Source organism: Odontesthes bonariensis, chromosome 10 (genome assembly GCF_027942865.1).
Source record: "Odontesthes bonariensis isolate fOdoBon6 chromosome 10, fOdoBon6.hap1, whole genome shotgun sequence".
Lineage (NCBI taxonomy): Eukaryota > Metazoa > Chordata > Actinopteri > Atheriniformes > Atherinopsidae > Odontesthes > Odontesthes bonariensis.
The window spans coordinates 13136723-13156724 of record NC_134515.1 but is presented as its reverse complement, the minus strand read 5'-3'; the positions used below and the strand labels follow the sequence as shown (position 1 = coordinate 13156724).

General features: G+C 39.9%; 1 protein-coding gene across 2 annotated transcripts in view; it reads left to right on the top strand.

Annotated features, from left to right (window-relative positions):
* bsna (bassoon presynaptic cytomatrix protein a) overlaps window positions 1-20002 on the top strand; it is a 143425-nt gene that overhangs the window by 56539 nt on the left and 66884 nt on the right. For both annotated transcript variants that reach the window (XM_075476314.1, XM_075476315.1), the window contains exon 3: window positions 3606-5045. In XM_075476314.1, the coding sequence (XP_075332429.1) occupies window positions 3606-5045 (1440 nt within the window). The remainder of the gene's footprint in view (window positions 1-3605; window positions 5046-20002) is intronic.

Here is a 20002-nt window from a genome sequence, read left to right as displayed (position 1 = left end):
CTATTTCAAGTCAGTAAAACTGACTTATCCAAACACTGCTGTAAATTCTGTTGTTTTTTTTCTTTGTGGTTCAAGTGTGGATTTAGATTCCAGGTGTTTTGTTCATATTTTGTCATGCATCAACAACATCAAACAACATGCGCTCGTGTTTTGGCTGTTAGACAAGTGATGTGATTGGTTGACTGTGTTCATTAATCACCACCCACATCTATTTTGTTCTTCAGCCTGTTTTCACATCACACTGCTGCACCTACATGAACAGAAATAGTAAGCGAGGCTTTCACCGATTCCCACGCATGAGCTGCACCTTCCACCTGTTGTTTGCACCTTTCGTTTGTCCTTTTCAGGCAAGGGTGGACTCATTGTGTCTGCATTAGATTGAAATCTAAGTTTGTATAAATGTGTTTGTCAATATGCTAAAAAAATATAATCTTCTGATATGACTGATTTTACTGTAAAATACATAATTCAGTGTAAGAACAGGTGCGACGGTTCAAAATGATTATTAGCTCACAGAGAAGAAATACAGTGATTAATACCACCAACTCGCACATGGCAGAAAATGAGCTGGATGCAAACATCAGGTGCAGAAATTGCTCACAGCTGCATGAAGGGACCAGTTCCCCTAAATTACAAAGTTTTGATTTTCAGTCGGTTCTTTTTTGTTCTGTTTGTTATACTTAATTAGGTTTTGATTTCATGTTTTTCTGCTGTATTCTTAAAAAATAGGGCCTCAATGCAAATACTTGGTTTTAGCTGTACTTTATTTATTTGTATTCCAGCTTCAGTGACTGATTTCACAAAAAAAAGCAGATAAACTCTTGTATTGTTGTTGGCTTTTAAAAGAAAATCAGTTTTTGTGTAATTTACCAAGCCAACCTTTTAACCCCTGCACCACAGTGGTATTCTATCTCACAAGTTTTAATTTCTCTCAGACATCCACTTCCTGGTAGTCCTTGGAGCTTAAAGGGATATGCCACCCCCAGGCCAAATTAAGTGTATCCCCGCATTCCCGAGACATAAATAAGTGTGTGGGAGCGTTTTCCTGGCGACGCAGGCATTGTCCGAATCTCACAGCACTGACCACTGCTTGGTTGCGCGTAATACATACATGCTAGCATCGCCAGCGTCGCCAATCGAAATATTTCGCCCAACGTGAATTAATTTACTTGATTTACCTTCTAATTACTGTGTGAGTGGTGTACTTTCACATCGAGTGCAAATGACTGTGTAAATCAACACGGAAGGCTTGGTTTGCTCATGTCGGTTTGGGAACTAGTTTCCAGTGCGGAAAACACAGCCGAAGCACACTCCCCGCTACGTCTTTGGGAATCCCCACCCCTGCTTACAAACCAGCGTGAAGCAGCCGGGGGGGGGATTCCCAATGCCTGGGTCGCCAGGAAAACGCTCCCACACACTTATTTATGTCTCGGGAATGTGGGGATACACTTAATTTGGCCTGGGGGTGGCATATCCCTTTAAGTTGAAGAAAACTGGACAATTTCTTTTCTGAATACGTTTCACCCGTCATCCTAGAGGTGCCACTGCAATTACATGCGTGTTGTTTACCTACCTCATCATCATGTGGTTCCTCACCTGTTTGCCGTGGTACTCAGATGTGGAAAGGATTCATTGTCTTTCAGCACAGTGAAGCAGAAGTGGGTATTCTGCACTTCCGTGTAGTTGATTAAGCTTGACGTGATGAGAGTTGAAGAGCTGCCTGGATTAAAAATCTGCTGACTCCTTTCTGTTTTTACTTTCCATCTCCTCCCTGCGCTTTCCATCCATTCATCCCGCTCTCCTTCAAGTGTCTCTTGTGATGAGGCTTATAAAGCAGTGGGACTCATTAAAATCAGCCCCCCCTCCCCTTCAGTCTCTCCCCGTCTACTTCTTTTTTTTCCCCGTTGCTATCTTCATCAGATGAAATTATGGCAGTACAAGACAGGAGGAGCCTGCACATCAAAATTATAATTTCAAATTTCCCTCTGCTTTAGCTTTTCAAGAAGGGAGACTGAAATTCTCAACGTGATCAGAGAGAGTGCGGAGAAGAAAGGACAAAAACAAGAAAAATCGGAAAAAGTAGAGAAAGAAGAAAGGGGATGTGATAAAGAGATCAAACGGGGTGTAGGAAAATGGTAATGAAGGGAAGGACGGCTACAGAGAGAATATGTTAAGGAGGAAAACAGGATGTCAGGCTGTGGCCGCTGAGTTAACAGAACATGGGATCAGTGATGCTGTCAAGCTAGAATTTGCCAGACAGCAAAGCAGGACAGCACAGTAAGTGGAACAGCATACTTACAGTATGTTACTAATGCAAGATTTCTTTTTTGTCCTCTGCCTGTTTTTTCATCTTTCACTCAAATTTAAGCAGCCACCTTGTCTTGTAGTCTTGAGCCAAAAAAAATATATGTATATATATATATATATATATATATATATATATATATATATATATATATATGAAGGGTGGGGTAGTGCATTACATTTGCGCATTGCATTGTGGGAAGGAAAGGGGCTGGGAGAAAGGCATGAAACATGCAGTGATTTACTAGCTATGCTCTGGCTGCGGAGGAGCTAAAATAGCCCTATTCATGGCAGCTGGGTTGCAGTAGTGGATGCAAAGCTTCAGTGGGACAGACAGGACGAGACAGGTCGACACAGTGGAGGTAGAACTGTGTTTTTTTTGCAGTCGGGAGAAATTAGAGAGCCAAGCAAGGTCCCGACACAAGGGAGTATCAGTTCTCATCTGGAGAAGAGAAGGAAGGAGGACAGAAAAAGAAGAAAAGGAGGAGGGGTGATGTTTTATTTTTGTGTTCAGATGCTGAAAGGTGTTGCATACTAATTACATTTGACTGTGTATGCCTCTTTATGTAACTGTTTGTGTCTCACTTGTTTCCACACTTGATTTCTGTGCATGCATGTGTATAACTGTGTATCCATGTGGATTTATGCAAGTTGGTCTGTGAGAGATGTAATGCTCTTCACTCAGGTTGCAGTTTCAGCTTGGCAATCACTCAGCCTTGCAGTCGATTTGTGGGCGATTTACCTTTCCCTGCCTCTATTTATGGTTGATTTCCACTAATCTCTCTGCACTTGTGTTTCTGTGGAATAAGAAAATCACAATCTATGTGAAGCTTCATCATCTGCAGTTTGGAAGTGAATGAGTGAAGTTGGCATGGCTTGGATGATGACAGACATCCTGTCTGAGTCAGCAATGATATTTAAAGTACAGGAATCGATGGCAATCAACTTTAAAAGGGAAAAGGAATTAATCAAAGCAACGGTTTCAGCACTAAGAGTGCATGAATAGATTGAAGTTCTTATATTTCTCTGAGCCTCTGAGTGCACACTTGTTGTTATGCAGAGCAGCATCCAAACCCAGAGACCAGATTTGTCACGGCATTATTTTTCATAATGATGTACAAGACATGGTGTATTTCCATTTTGTGGACACATAGTCTCGAAGTTGTTGGATTTAATATCTTACTCACTGCAACCATATCAAGTTTACAAATAATATATTTATGATTCTGTTTTAGGCACACTAAAAGAAAGTCTTTTCCAATGTTAATTAAGCATTATACCTCTATTTCTTTTGTCTGCAGGTCCAGGAATGGTTGTGTCTGAACTGTCAGATGCAGCGAGCCCTTGGCATTGATATGACCACGCCTTGCTCTAAGAGCCAACAGCAGATTCACTCTCCATCCCACCAAGCTAAACCCATTGTACAGCCTCAGCAGCCCACACCACAGCCAGCACAGCCGGCAGCAGCAGCACAGCCCAAACCTTTGGCACAGAATCAGTCTCCCTTGCGACAGCAACAGCAGCAACCACCTCCGTCTCAGCCCTATGGGCAGGCTCAACCCTACTCCCAGTCCCAGCCATACACCCAGTCCCAGCAGTATCCCCAGTCTCAGCCCCAGTCATACCCTTCATCACAGCCAAGGTCACAGGCCCAGCCTCACACCTCTCCAGGCCTACAAAGACATTCAGGTCCTGGTGGCACCCAGTCTCAGACAGGGCCCTCTCAGCAAGGAGTGAGGTCTGACCCATACTCCCAGAGAGGTCCTGGAGCTTCAGGAACTGTTGGAGGTCCCACAGGAGCCCTTAGTCAGCCAGGGGGTCCTCGGATTCCCCACCCGGGTGCTGTACCCCTCCCAGGTTTGGCCAAGGCACCCTCCCAGCCAGATTTGGGTCGAGGTTCTCCGATGCATCAGTCTATGGCACGGCACCATGACCAGACCAGAAGTGCTGGATCCTCGCCATCCCACAGACCTCAGAGTCAGGCCCCTCCCCCCGCTCAAGATGGCCTGACCAAGCTGTTTGGCTTTGGGGCATCGCTGCTTAATCAGGCTAGCACCCTGATCAATGTTGACCCTCTACCTACCACATCTGCACAGCCAAGCCCAGCACGAGGCAAGGTGGTGTTCAGTAATGCAACTCCTGACAACAGGCAGCAACAAGGGGCCCCTAAACCTTTCGGAATGGGGGGTCCTCATGCTCCAAGTCAAACTGGGGGTCCTCATGCTCCAAGTCAAACCGGAGGTCCTCATGTGCCAGGCCAATTGGGAGGTCCTCATGTGCCAGGCCAATTGGGAGGTCCTTATCCACCAAGCCAAATGACTGGTCCTCTCACACAGAGTCAAACAGGAGGTTCTGGTGCACCAGGTCACATGGGAGGTACCATGGGTGGACCACATGCACCAACCCAGAAGCAACAGCAGCAGACCATGCCCCATCAACAAGAAATGCCTCAACAGCAGTCACCTGCCCATCATCAAAAAGGGCAGCAAGGAAAACAGCCGGTATTGCAAGGACCACATCAACAAACACCACCTCATCAGCAGAAATTGCTGCAGAAGCAGGAGCCGGCTGTAACACCTGCGGTCGCTCCAGAGCCAGCGAAGCCCAAGGTGAACTGTCCGCTTTGTAAAACAGAACTCAACATCGGCAGTTCAGACCCACCAAACTACAACTCCTGCACGCAGTGTCAGAGCCAAGTGTGTAACCTGTGTGGCTTCAACCCAACACCTCACCTGGTGGAGGTAAGAGAAACGGCACATACATGAAGTGAAGCGTGCAGACCAAACCTCCCGTTAACTGAAATGCACTCTCTTTTGCTCTGATACGTGCATAAGTATGTCAACATGCAAAATGTGTTTCACAGTATATTGTTGCACACAGAAAAATAATATATTTACGTGCACACATACAGTACACACTGAGAGTCATCTCTTCACAGATAAATCACTACCATTCAGCATGAATAGAAAATGTTTTTCTTTCCACTGTTGGACTTCCTTGTATCGACTGCTTGGATGCAGTTAGAACAAAGCCTCCCATCCTTCTTTGAATCATTCACTTTCTTCTCTTTTCTCCATTCACCTTTTTGTGATGTTATCCGTGTTTCTGAAATCATATTGAATTTATTTTTCTTTTGTTGTTTTAGAAACTCATTCTGGTCTCTATCTTAGCTGTGAGTTGTGCATTTTCCTCATCTTTCATTTCCATCCAATTAGATCTGTTCTGCCCTACATACTCCCAGCTGTCTGTCCCTCCGTTTAATCTATCTTTTTTTTAAAAAACAAACAAAACCAGCCCTTCAGTCTTTTACTTGAATTCTCATCTCCCAAGTTTAATTTAATTCAATTTAATTTTTATTTTTTAAATCTTTAAATATTACATTTGAGGACATGCAACTTGTTCTTTGATACTTGAATCAAACAGAACTTGGTGTAGTCTCAATACATAAATTCACCGTCATTAATTATTTCAATGAAATAACTTTAGGTACAATCATAAACTTAATTATCCTTAACTAATTGAACAAAACAAAGTCACTATTGTATTGATAACCAATTTGTCCTAATTCATCCATTTTATGCACACAGCAGTGATTTCACTAAAGGAATAAATCTGTTGCGTTCCTAAAAGGCATGTGAGCCAGACAATATTACAAAATTACTTCATATCACAAACACGCAGTCACAATCGAGTGCTTTAAGTCATTTATACTGTATGCAATCTCTATGACTGAGAATCTTATTTTCTGTAGGCGACAATAGTGGGAAATAAAGTGTTATTGACTTTCCTCTTCTCTGCCCTCTCCTTGAATGATGGCATCAGCCTTTATTTGGGAAGCTCATCTGAGGACTACACACCTCAAAGGCTTTTTTTCTGGTTTCATTTCCATCGTAGATAGGAAAGATGAAGTGACATACCAGCCATTGAGCGAGTGGTAGACGAGTCAAAATCACATTGCAATTCTTTCAGTATAAAATAGACTCTAACATTGAGCTTCACTGTGGGTGAAACAATAGTCAAAAATTTTCTTATGTTTACAATTTTTCATATTTTTCTCTTGGTGGGTGATGATCCACATGTTCATGTGTTTGATCGATCAACAAACGTTTACATCAGAGTAAGTGCGATGTGAAGTAAAACTCTGGTGATAGCTCATCTAAGCCATTTAACTGGACAACTGTACTCGTCCCATTATTCCCAGTATACAAGCACAAAAAGGGAAATGATTTATTAACTGAAGTATTTCCAAATCCGCTTCAATAGGTGTGCCCTTTTTGAGCTTGCTAATATTAGACTTTTTTTCATATTGACCTGTTACATCACAGCCCCTTGTCAAACAGCGAGTTGGACAGCTTTACAGCACCGTAGTGCTGTATTCTTTTTTTTTTTCAGAAGATGAGATGTACACTATCACTTGTTGTTATGTACTCATGGTAACAGAACTGGTTCTTCTGTTACTTCTGTCTCAAAGTCCAAGGCAAGAACTGTGAAGCAAGCACACAGTGCCCAGGCTAGTTTGAGTTGTATTGAACATAAACATGAAAGAGTAATTCAACTCTCAACAGTATTATTTGACCTGTTAGTCTTTAGATTTTTGATTTCAAATGATTTTGGAAAAGATAACCTATTTTCACATGTTTATATGTTTTACATGTCCAAGCACTCTTGGTTTGGAGATAAAACAAACTCTAAAAACAGGGTCCTACAAACTACTGTAGCCTCTAATATCTTCTGTGCAGACATAAAAAGAGAGGGTCATTTATTTAACAGTGAAAAGAACTAGCAAACAATTTCTGTAGTCTGGATGCACTTAACATAAATCTTAGGTAATCTTACAGCGTCCACATGGCCAAGTGTCCTTGGACAAGACTCTGAACCCAACATTGCCCTGATATGTTAATCAGTGTGTGATTGAATAGAGAAAAAAAATATGCCTGTATATAATGTGCATATGTTTGATATAGTAAAATAGTAACACTATATGACTGTTTGTCTGTTTAAACAGATGAATGAAAAACATATTTGAAGTCATTTGTAGAACTATACAAGGTTAAAACGGTACTTAACCAGGTCATATATAGAACCTGCACCAGTCAGAACCACCAGACAACAAAAGAAAAAAAACTTAATATCTTTGTTTTCAATCGGAGAACCAAGAAAAAAAATTAAAAAGAAGAAATAAACCTAAACTGACTGGAGGGAGATATTGTCTTTTCATCATGGCAGCATTAGTGTATGAAATGTCTTGCACATGTCTAAATGTTGTTAAGTAATAATATTTCATAATTTAAGTGTATGTTTAAAGTTCTGAGAGAAAAAAACATGGAAACGGCCATTTTATAAGCACTATGATGTTAACATGGATCTTTGTAGTTGTACTTTGTTAGTACTCCAAATGACAAACTTACTGTTATGAGTGAAGTCTGATCCTCTCAAACTGTATGGTTATAATGATTTGGGAGAATGAACAAAAAGGAAAGATTAATTAAAAGGACAAATATTCACAATTAGAAATACAATGTGCAAGAAACTGAGGTACATGGAAAAAGGCATTAAAGATTGGAAGGTTGAGAAGAGACAATATACAGAAAGAAGAGAGACCGATAAATAAAGATTAAAAAAAAGGCAGACGGAGCAAGGGCACGAGTGAAAAGAGTGAAAAAGGATGAAGGTTTCAATATAAACATAGTCACAAAACATAGACATCCTTTCCAGTTATGCTTTCTTTCTTTCTCCCAAGGGCTTCTGCTTACGGGACAATGAAACAAGTGTGAAGGTCCACTGCCCTCTCACCTCCCCTTTTATTGATCCGGATGCAGGCTTAGAGCCGAAAGAAGAACAGAAAGTAATAGAAAAGACAGGAAGACAAATAAGTTAGAGATGGAAGAAGTAGTGAAGGAGTCAGAACAAATGTAAGGAATTCATTTTGTAACAAACAGAAGGCGTGAAAGTCAAATGGATAGAAAAATGTGTTGATAGAGGACAAAAAAGCATCAAAGATGCCTGCAAGTCAGTCAGCTAGTCTGGCAGATTAAGAGAGACTCGTATTTACACATGGTCAGCCTGATGCCCTCAGGGCTCCTGAAAAATATAGTTGTTTATGGTTCTGTACTGTGATGTGCTCTGTCTGCCTCAAGATACACCCACAGATAACATATAGGGTTATATATAACTACCTCTATTAATGCATATAGGACACAAATGTATGCACATGCCAACACACAGCAGGAGGTGGAATGGGTCAAAAAGTTTTTTAGACTGTGAGAAATCAACATTAAACCCATCATAGTCGTGGAGATCAAAAGGACTTAAATAAATGTGAGGTAAGGCTTGTGGCTCTGAAGTGAATATAACAAAGAAAAGGGAGATAGATGTGCCAAAACTATTTATTCTTCAGGTTCCTCCCTCCCATTAAAACTTAATGAGTTTCAGCCCTGTACATTTTATACACTTTGACCTCAGAAATAAACATTGGTGATTATGTACCTGCTCTTTGGCTTCACCTTCCTCTTCACTCCTTTTTCCTTGGTGGAGAAAAGGGAGGAAAAGTAAACATTACAGGATAGACAGTTACTGTAGGAAAGATACTATCTTAAGTTAAGAGAGAAGGAAAAAGAAAAATGTAAAAAAAGGGGAAGAAAAGTGGAGTAGGGTTGGAAACAGATGGAAAGAGAACATGGCAGGCTGAGAGGAAACCAAACATGTACAGCTGAATCTCATGCAGCCTCCAGTGCAGAGGGAAGATGGGCACTAACGCACAGACATATAAACACACACACACACACACACACACCACTCATACAAAAAACAGTAAGTAGAACAGTAGGGAGAAAATTCAGCTGAAGCAAAGAAGGGATGATCTCATAGATTGAGATCAGCACTGCAAAATGACTTTTTTCATGCTTTATAACTCTTCTCACACTGAGGTCCCACTGTAAATATCAATCTTTCATTAACATCTTAACCATCGCAATACTACCTCAGAGAATAACAAAATGTCTGCTGATTTTAGTGTGCAATTTTAAATGCAATTACATTTGCAGACACAGTAAATATTAGTCACAAATGTTTTCCTCAATTGTAAACAAGTAAAGCAATTTGAAGATGGTTGTCTTCGTGATAACAAAAACACAAGCCAGAAAATGGCATTATGGTCTGGCTTGCATTAGCTATGTATAACTGCAATGTGTACAGTAAGAAGAGGAGTTATAATCTGCCCAGTAAGTAAATAATTTTACCTCTTAACAGGAACTGAACATATCCAGCTATCACTTGCATCAGTAACTTTTATATTTTTCACAGCAGAAAGTGAGAGATAAGTAGAGGGTTTTACGTGATCAAAATGTAAATCGTAGAGTAGTCTGAGTACCCTTTTAAGTTTCTTAACATTATTTGGAGTGTAGACAAGCCAACTAAACCAGCCACTTAACTTTCTAGGTGCTGGCAGTATACCTGGAGCTAGATTTACATATTCTATTTGTCGGAATTGAAATGGTCAACTTTGAGTGATTCTTTTGTGGGTCACTTGTCACCTCACATTCTGCTGGAATGTGCACAGACTGCAGCTTAATGTCTTTAAAAATTGAGTTTGTCTGATAAGACGGTGCAAATGAGAGTTAGTTTGAAACACAGAAACGCTGCGTCACACCGAAACATGCAGTTTGCACTGACATGATTTATCAATAATTTAGCAAAGTTTTTTTTTTAAATATATATAAATAGCCAGTGAGAATAAATATTTAAGGAAGAGGCAGAGTCTGCTGAAGTCAGTTGGTTTACCTTTCTTTCTTTGCTTTTTAACTTACAAAGTTAATTGCTTCACCAACTCCTCCTTTTCCTCGTACATTTGTGCATTAGCCTTTCCTGAATTTTCCAAAAAGTTTTTTTTTTTCTTCCCAAAATCAAATACTTAAACATAAAAAAGATACTTATCAGTATAACATTTATAGCATAGCAGCAGGTGATACAAAATGTGGAACAAAACAGACTAATGGAGTGCCTACACAAATAAACTAGAGATATGCATACAAGCAGGTGTTGGTGAATGAGTGAATGAGGCCATTTCTCTGGCCAGTTTGTCATTTAGGCTTTTGCAGCTGCCTCTAATGCTGTCAGAACAATTATTAGGCAAACTGCCACCAGTCCACCTGCAAATTTGTGTGTGTGTGTGTGTGTGTGTGTGAGGGAAAGAGAGTTTGCATGTGTTTGTTGGTAACTGCAGCTGATTATGGATTGTGATATCTAATCTGCTGAGTTGTTAGTGCACATGTGAATTTGTGTGTGTGAAGTGCTTCCATGTGAGACAGCCTGAGACCAAAGTGCACCATACACTCAGATGCTTCTGATCAACACTCATGATAAAGTCAGCTAGCGAAAAGAATATTTGCACAATAAGCCATCCTTTTGGCATAGTATCGTTTTGACACAGTCTTGTCAAACTGGCTAACCCGCTTGTTGTTGTGGATCACATATGTGGTAGATTTGCTAATCGAGCGAGTACTTCAGGTGTTCACACTTGTTTGTACTTGTAGATACGCGACTGAAATGATTTCTTTTTTGGATTAAGCCTTAAAAATTTGAGTTTCCCCTGAATTACATAGGGGGACCGGTAGCCTACCAGCTGCCAATGGTCCAATGGCAGATGAGGGGAATCTAAGTGTTTAAGAATGAAACTGCCCATCAGTCTGAGCACTCATGCTATTTACTGAATTCTCTCTCATATCGTAATGATGTGCCCCACAGAGATATTAAGTACTGCAGAGCTCAAGAAGCAGACTCTGAGGAAGAGAGGGGCAGAGTGGAGTTGAGTCAGTCATGCCACGCCTTAAAATGATCCACTTGAATAGAGGTGCATATTAATTAAAAGCAACAGACAACAACCAAGGCTTTTTAAACTTTTAACTTTAAAAATATTCATGTTTTTGACAGAGCATGTCATCAGATTGTCTGTTTGGATGAAGACCTGATTGTGTTGCTATTCACAAACTGTATCTTACAGTGTGTATTGTTTTTAACAGAAGACTCAATGAGTCTCGGAGTTAGAAACATCGTTCCATCTTATGCCAAAATGTCAATGTGGCTAATTACACGAGTATCTCTGAGTGAGCGGTTCCCTCAGAGCTGGCTGGTCATTATATCGTTTGTTGTCTACTCTATTGAAGTCATCCGGGCTACTTGAGTTGAGTTAGGTTTTGTTTATTGTGTGTAATTCCTTTTCTTATTAATCATCTTCTCAGTATCAGTACATTTATTTGAGCTCTAGCTTTTCTGCTATCTTTTTTTGTTTGTCTTGCTCTTTACTCTAATGGATTATTTAATAATTTAGTTAAAATGAATAAGATACTTTCCATCCATCCATTTTCTATACCCGCTTCAAGTTGCCAGTGAGACGAACAAGACAAACAATCATGCACACTCACAGTCAGGGTTAATTTAGAAATACCATGACCTAACAAGCATGTTTTTGGATGGTGGGAGGAAGCCAGAGTAACCAGAGAGAATCCACACATACACAGAGAAGATGCACTCCAACAGGGATTCAAACCAGAAACCATCTTGCTGTGAGGCAACAGTGCTAACCACCACACCACGGTGAAGCCCATTAAGAGACTAACAATCTGTAAATTGATAGGCAGAGACAGACACTCAAAGAGGCTCAGGGTAATGAAGTGAGAGAATCGAACAAAGAAAGAACTTTTAATGTTAATGTTCCATAAACTGTTTGACATTCAGTCAATTCAAATAAATAAATGCCATCAACTATCGTCTGCAGCTGGAGGATGATGACCAAGTATCAATTAGATTAACATGGTCAGAGAGCACATCTCCTACAAAAACACACACACACACATTCTTCTACACAAACACACACTATTGTCCTCACCGTCAGCTTTGATGTCCAAGTCACAATAATCCACCTCACTGTGGTTCTCATGTCAATTTATCAGCCAATGTGTGTGTGTGTGTGTGAGCGTGTGTGTAATTATAGGTGACTAACATTGTAAAGAGAACGTTGTAATGTGCATCTGTGAGCATAATGTATGTAATCCACTTGGCATGTGTGTGTTTGCATGAGTGGGTGTATAAGCATGGTGTATGTTTGTGTGTGTCACAACGTTTTTTTTACGGTTGGTTCAGCAGAATTGCTGGTCAGCATCTGAAAATAGTACATAGAGGAAAGAGCAGCTGTCACATCATGCTAGAACCCTCCTGCATTTTTCACACACATGCATACTTACCTCCCTCCACATGTGTGTATATGGTTAGGTGTGTATTTGTAAGAGGTTTTAAATTGCATGTCATTCACAAGCTGCACAGAACACTGTACTGCATGGAGAGGATTTCACATTTTATATTTACTAAATATTATCCACTTTAGGAAGAAATTAATAAAAAAAAAGAAGTTTCTGTTAAACACAACAAACACATATTTTAGTAAGAAATAAAAGGATGGCCAGAAAAAGCTAAGTTCTATTTACACCAACTACGGTGAGTTACCTTTAATTCAGTTGACATTTTTTCGATTGCTGTAGAGCACAATCCCACTGTGTGTTGTTGTAATGAAAAAATGTTTTTCCTTTTTCCTTTTCAACTAAAAAATGTGGTTAAAATGAATTGATATATTGGCAGGAAATGCCTCATAAATTTTATTGCAAAAGAGAACAGGGCAACCACAGGAAAACCAAAAGCTAATCTGTTTTTAACTGACATGTATGTTCACATATTTCACCCCAGAAACACAGATGTCAAGCCGATGTGTGCAGGAAAGTCTTGTGAAGCTCCAGTGGCAAAAACATGCCGATATGTGTAAGTTTTTTCTAAAAAATAAAAAAATAAATAAAAAAGCAGTTTTAGGCAAAGTTTTAGTGAATTTTCAGTTTGTTTCAGGAAGAATGTTGCACTTGAACCTGAGCATGGCAATCTCACCTGCAACCTGAGACTCACAGCTGATGGGCATTTGGTAATCACACACTCTTTGATAGATTCAGTTTAAACTTTTTAAAAGTTTGCAATGGTCAAGGAGCAGGCTGTCTCAGCAAACCCTCTCTCGTTCATCCAGGAATTTCATGGTCACAGGTTTGGGTGCAAGATCTCTTCAAATCAAGTGCATATAAATATGCAAAAAGGATAAAACTACCAATCAATAGGAAATGACAGCCAGTCTTTTGAAAATTCATGAGCCTGTCAAGGAAGACTGATTATACTGCAGTTTTTACCTACAGTGTGCAAGTGGTCCAAGAATCTGAGATTGAGAGTGTCAGTAATGGCCTTTATATCATTCAAAAATAGTGCCACCATGCATGAAAATAGCCTGCAGACATGTGTCGCTGGGTTTGACACAAGGGTACAGAAGTTAAGCAAAAGGAATAAGGATGGGATGAGTCATGTTTCTTTATTTAGGAACGACTCAGAATAAAAATAGAGGATAGGAGCAGCAGGATCGACAGAGTTCCTAATGGATGGACGGTTCATTGCCGCACCTCATAACATCTCAAGACGATTAATAATACAACAGCTCATCCTCCCCTGCCCTCCTCCATCTTTCCACTTCCTCTTTTCTAAGCCTCCATTCAGCCACCTCCTCTCCATCTGTTCCTTTCATCTTCTCCTGTCTGAACCCTTTTTTTCCTCCTCTCTTTCCCTCCCATCCAGATTTGCCCAGGTGGGGTCAAAACCACCGAATGTCTTTCAGTGACCTGCTTTTAGAGTTATTATAGCTTCCCACTCTCAATGGGGAAAACTTTTTTTTCTTCCTCTTCCTTTAACTTTGTACGTAATCATCATCCTGCGTGCCCCTTTCTTCTCACATCTTTGCAGGGAATCTTGATCACTTTTAATCCTTCTTCTATCCTCTTGCCACTCTGTTAGAACTTTTAACTTATTCAGCAAACTCCATTCACCAAAGGCATATAATATGCATATAGAAATCTGCAAGGCAACCAATGTTTTCTGCATGTGCTGTTGTGTTATTTGGTTTAAACATTTGCCTTCAAAATTACTAGTCGTAATCGCAACACTTTAATGGAAAATTAAGCTTCTAATCTTCTGTCTGAACTCGTCGCTATAGAAAGTCTTCACTGAGATGGATGTGTTGGTTTGTAAAAGGGTGGAAGTGGTCATTTAATGTAGTCATGCCTCCATTCACATAAGATTCATCTTTTGTGTCTGAAATGACTTACTGGAGTTGGTTTCCTTAAAGAGGAACAGAATTTTTTTGTCCTAGTTATTCACAAAAAACATTGCATCATGGTGGCACTGATTATTGGTGACTACTGACTGCCATCTATGCACATCATCAGATTTTAGTCCAAAAAAAAAGACAAATTTACAATGCATTTCCAAGAACTGTGCATAGTAAAGCTGAAGTGATTTAAAAAGTTGATTTTTCAGTAAATTTCTACTCCCTACGTGTTACAGCTTCACTGAAACACAAGTCAAGGTTAAGGCAAACATAATTTATCATATGGGAAGTACACATAATGTGCTGCTAATATAAGACACTCCAGAAGGATTCTGCAATATTAATAGTTTTTTTTCAGATTCTCACACTGACAAAGTCTGGCATAAAATGGGGATATCAAACATCTCTTTTCTCAAACATGAACAACTATTTGAGAATGTTTATCATCAGGATTTCTGAATTTTAAAAGGCATTTGCTTTCTCTGACTGTCTGCTTCATAATATATCCTTTGGTGTTGAATCTATCAAGTCTTTTCCAAAATTTTCTGTCTGTCCCTTAATGTGCTTGACTTCCTAACAGTCACAGTCAGTTCTTTAAATACCTGCAGATGACGTATACTGAAGCCAAGTGCTTGGGAGGTGGGAGGGGCAAGTGCCATTTTCTTATGTTGGTGTGATGACACTGAACTCTTATTTTTATCTGTTTTGCTTGATTTGTGTGGAGGAATTTTTCTAATTCTTTCATTTTAATCTAGCATTCCCACTCTGAAGTCATGAGTTACTCAGATAAGGGTCCTCCCTCATGGTTCTTCTGTCTTTCATAAATGCAGACATCCTCTTATTTTATTCTGTAATCTCTTCTTTTTTTTTAATTCCACTGTTGCTCCAGCTTTTGTATTCTTTTCCTCTTTCCCCAGTTCTTGCACTTCTTCTGTATGCATAGGTTACCTCCTGCACCCCGTCCTCACAGTCTCGTCCATCCCGACCCTGAATCTCTGTTCTGCTCATACTCTAAATCCAGTCTTCTTCACAGTTCAATTTGCCAACCCTGGCTCTCTCCTCCCCAGTGCTCTAATCTCTTTATTTTTTCCCTTCTCTGGATTTCATCTTTATTTCTGTCTTGTCTTGTTGTGCAAATAAGTTACAGCCCAGTCTCTGTTGCTTTTCTTTTTTCTCTCAGTCACTCGTTTCCCACACAGTCATCTGTCTCACAGGTCTTACTCTCTCTAACTGTTCTGGTTTATATACCCCTTTGGTGAAAGAAAAGGTCTTGCTATAAAGTACAAAGAGAAAAAATAAATGCGAGGCAATATATGAGGCACTCTAGTAGTAGCATATTTCTTAATGTTGTGCCACCTTTGGTTGTTCGGTTCAATGTATGCTTATGAAAGCTTTTTTTTCTTCACAAAATGTGTTACCAAAGTGCAAAGACTGACAGTACAGATTATCTTATCAATTATTTATAAGATAAGCGTTGGATTTGTCTCTTTCCTTAGATTTAATTTTAACAGAGTTTACAGACTGAACACCAGTGAGCTCAAAAATTTAGCACAGAACAACAACCAAAAACACCAAATTCACAATACAGAACTAAAGCACAACAAAATACTGTAAGGAAAGGGAGAGTTTTTTTTAAAATGTTTTAGGGTATTAAGTCAGACACCAAAGTCTGCTACGCCTTTTACTATATGTTTCTAGACAGTTTGGATATGCAGTGTAGATATACAGTGAGTGGATGGTTATAAAAGACAATAATGTCAGGAGAAGAGGCTGAAAAGGAGGGCAGTGAGCTTGTTCCCTCTTTAAAACAACAGAGGACTGGCTGGGGAGGTTTGAAAGGAAACGTACTGTTCCAAAAGAACGTTTTGCTGAATTTTTCAAGAGCACAGGTGGGGTCATCCACTATAAATAGTTCTGAGTTATCTGTAGAAAGAAACAACTGTCATAAGCAGGAATTGCCTTATTTTATTTGATGTTACTTTACTGGATCGACATGGGCCAATTTTTAGTTCCAGATGGAAAAGGAAATCCCCAAGTAATCCAGCAGCTTCATTAATCGTCACCTGACAAACTCAAACAAACAAAGTGTGTGTTATAAAGGAAACACACCCTATGAACATTTTTGTGTAGTCTCATGTTGGTGTGTATCCCCGCACATGTGTGTGACTCTGTACTTTCCTATGGTTAGGCTGCCATCACTGCCCCCACCACCACTTACAGTCAGCAGCACTGGTGTTATGTTGAAGTGGAGGCAGAATGGCCTCCCTTGGGGCTGTCAAGTGGCACCTCCCTAGGTGAGCCTCAACATCACAAACTGCAATGTGCTGCTACACTCTCCACAATGGGAACAGACACACCTTTGCACAAAAGAAATGGAACTAGTTTATGATCTCTCGAGGGCAATAGAGCACAATGCATTTGGCATGAGGGCTTAATGGAACGAGACAGAGATGGATCAATATGTTCATCTTAGAGGTTTGAAGAGGCAGGTGTGTGTTTGTGTGTTCACCTGCATGCAGAGCTGCAAAGTTTGCTTTTTTCATGTCCTACTTTCAGGACTCTCTCTACCGTGTTGCCTTTAAATGGGTCAGAGAGGAGAGCTGTTCCCTCCCATGGGCCACACAGCTGATTAAGAGGCCCCTCATACATACAAAAAGAGACTGCTGTTGAAGTGCAACGTGACTCTGAACATGTTGAAACCCAAAGGTGTGGGCACAATGCTTTCAGTAGAGACAATGGGAATTCCCTCACAGATTCCCAATTAAAGAATGAAAAGGAGGTTGAATTGTATTTCTCTTTATGATTTTAGGTGTGTAGCAGTGGTGGACATAAGGATTCATTTCTGTTAAATGACTTCAGTGATTTAATGTGGAATCGCAGTGCTCAACTGAGAAGTTTTACAATATTTACTCCTGAAAGAATTCTGTGTATATCATCACCTGAGAAACCCCTTCAACAAGTTGTGTTAAGGATTTGATCACATTCAACCAAAATGAGTAAGGTCTGGCTAAGATGAGCATCATTGCTCATCCAAGAGGTGTTGGTTAGAGCTCTGGTCAGGGCTCTGAGCAGTGCAGGCATGTTCTACTAAACTAAACCGAAGAAGCAATTCCTTTCATCAAACTGGAAAAAGAGGCCTTTTCTTGATTTGGAACGGCCTCTTCTCACTCTGTTGGCGATATACTGACACTCTGTCAGGACCCCGTGGCATCATAAATGAGGCAGATGGAGGCCTTTACTGCCAGTTTTAACATAGTGTGTAAGCACAGTACAACTCAATTTCTGTCAATATTCAGGAACCAAATGCACTGATTGTAAAATTCTGGGCCTATATCGCTGTTAAACTGAATAATTTGACTCATGGCCAATACCATTTCTTTTTGTCATGGATATTCCCTTTAATACCAAACAATATGCTTTGTAAAAACTAACTGAACAAGTTTAAAGTATTCAGCTCCTCATCACACTGTCTTTGACTGCGCACAAATTCATTAATGTAAGAATTTAATCTTTTACATAAAGAAATTCAACTTTAAATTAACTAAATCAAGTATTCTAAGCAATTTATTTATTTATATATTCAATGCAACACTACAGAACACACCAAAGAAGTGTCAGCCACTGCAATCAGGTAATGTCATTTTTGCTGATGGCAGTCAAAAAGCTCATTTTCAATTCTTAGGGCTGTTACGTGTATCTGTGCATTTTTGCTGTAGTTGTTTATTTTACACTAAACCATTCACTCAGCACTTTGATGCTAAAAAGACATTTAGTATATGCTTATTGTACATCTGTTAGATTTGTTAGACAACTAACTTAAAGCTCTTTAAAGGCCCTGTCACACTGTTGCGTATGAGAGAAGCGTATGAGTTGCGTATGAAAATTAATAATATAATTTTCATACGCACGGAAAGTCCTTGAAAATAAAGAATGACTAGCGTATGAGTAGCATATGAACTGCGCATGCCCAGCGTACGTTTCAACGCGCCTATATCAGCAGCCTTTCCACATTGCTCCATTATTGCAGTAGACGACGCGCTATCAACATCTCTCGAGACATTCATCTCGATCATGCCTCCCAAGAAGCAATCGGCGTTTGCCCGGGCCCTGGGCCGAGGAAAAGGCAAAAAAACACAAGAATCATTCTCACCCAAACCTGCTGAAATGCCTGATGCACCTGCGGCTGATGAGTTACATGCTTCTGAGCGATCAAGATCCCCAACTCCTCCTCCTGACCGCTCCCGTGAATCGTCGGTTGCCTGCCGCCTCCATCTCCGCCAGACGGGCGGAGGCTATAAATACGCTAGCTGTACGGTACACCTTCATGCCAACATATGGCAATTTATGTCCAGCGTTCTCAACCTATCAGTAACGTACCTATATCGTACCTCTAGCGTATTCAGCGTATGCCTAGCGTATGCTTAGCGTATTAACCATACGCACAAAAGTTGTGAGCATGTTCAAAAATTTATTTCTGCCTCAGCGTATGCCAACGTATGCCAGCGTGCTTGAAACGTATACAACCTATGCCTAACGTTCCCCTAGAGTATGTCAGCGTATGTCAGCGTATACCAGCGTATGAGTGATAATTTTCATATGCAACTCATATGCTTCTCTCATACGCAACAGTGTGACAGGGCCATTAGGTGGGAAAGTTCACATTTAGAAGACATTTAATCTTAGTTTAGACATTGTTTAACAACTGCCTAGATGTCTGCAGGCAAAAAGTTATACTACAAACACAAGGCTGTGCATTGCTTGTGTTTGATACATTAAAAACATGTAAAGTACAGTTTAATACTGCAGCCAAGAACAGTTTGAGTCACATCAGATCGAAAGTTTAGAATTAATGCAGAAATTGCAGAAAAATGTTGCTGAACCCTTATCAAGTATTTGTTCTGCTTAAAATATAACAAATAATTCAACTATTAAGAATTAAACTAAAGAACTGTCATGTGATTCTAAGACTTGCAACTTTTCAAAACTGGCCTTTTACGAGGGTATTTGGTAAAAAAAATATCCATCCATCCATTATCTTCCGCTTCTCTGGGGGTCGGGTCGCGGGGGCAGCAGCTTTAGCAGAGAAAAATACCCTTGGGTATTTACCAATACCCTTGGTCATTGGTAAAAATCCTGAGATAACTATTTTTGTCAAATATTGCTGCTGCCAGTGCATCTGCCATTACAAGACAATTTTAGGACAAAATGTGGGCTGGTTTTTCAATTTGATCAATTTGATGCATCTCGATTGTTTAAAATGTCAGAAAAAAGGCGCCTTGAAAAATCTGCAAGCTATGGGCTTATAGATTTTTTTTATATATAGAATAGCAGAATGAAGACACAACGTAAATGTTCTGGACAGAGATCATAGTTGTTTTACAAAGTTTACAAAGCCCGTGATACAAAGTGGCTGGAGCCACTGCTGAAGTTTCCTGGGTAAACCAATACAAAAATAATTTCACAACCAATGCACCCATTTTGAAAATTCCCAGTGATATAAAACAATATAGAGCTGTT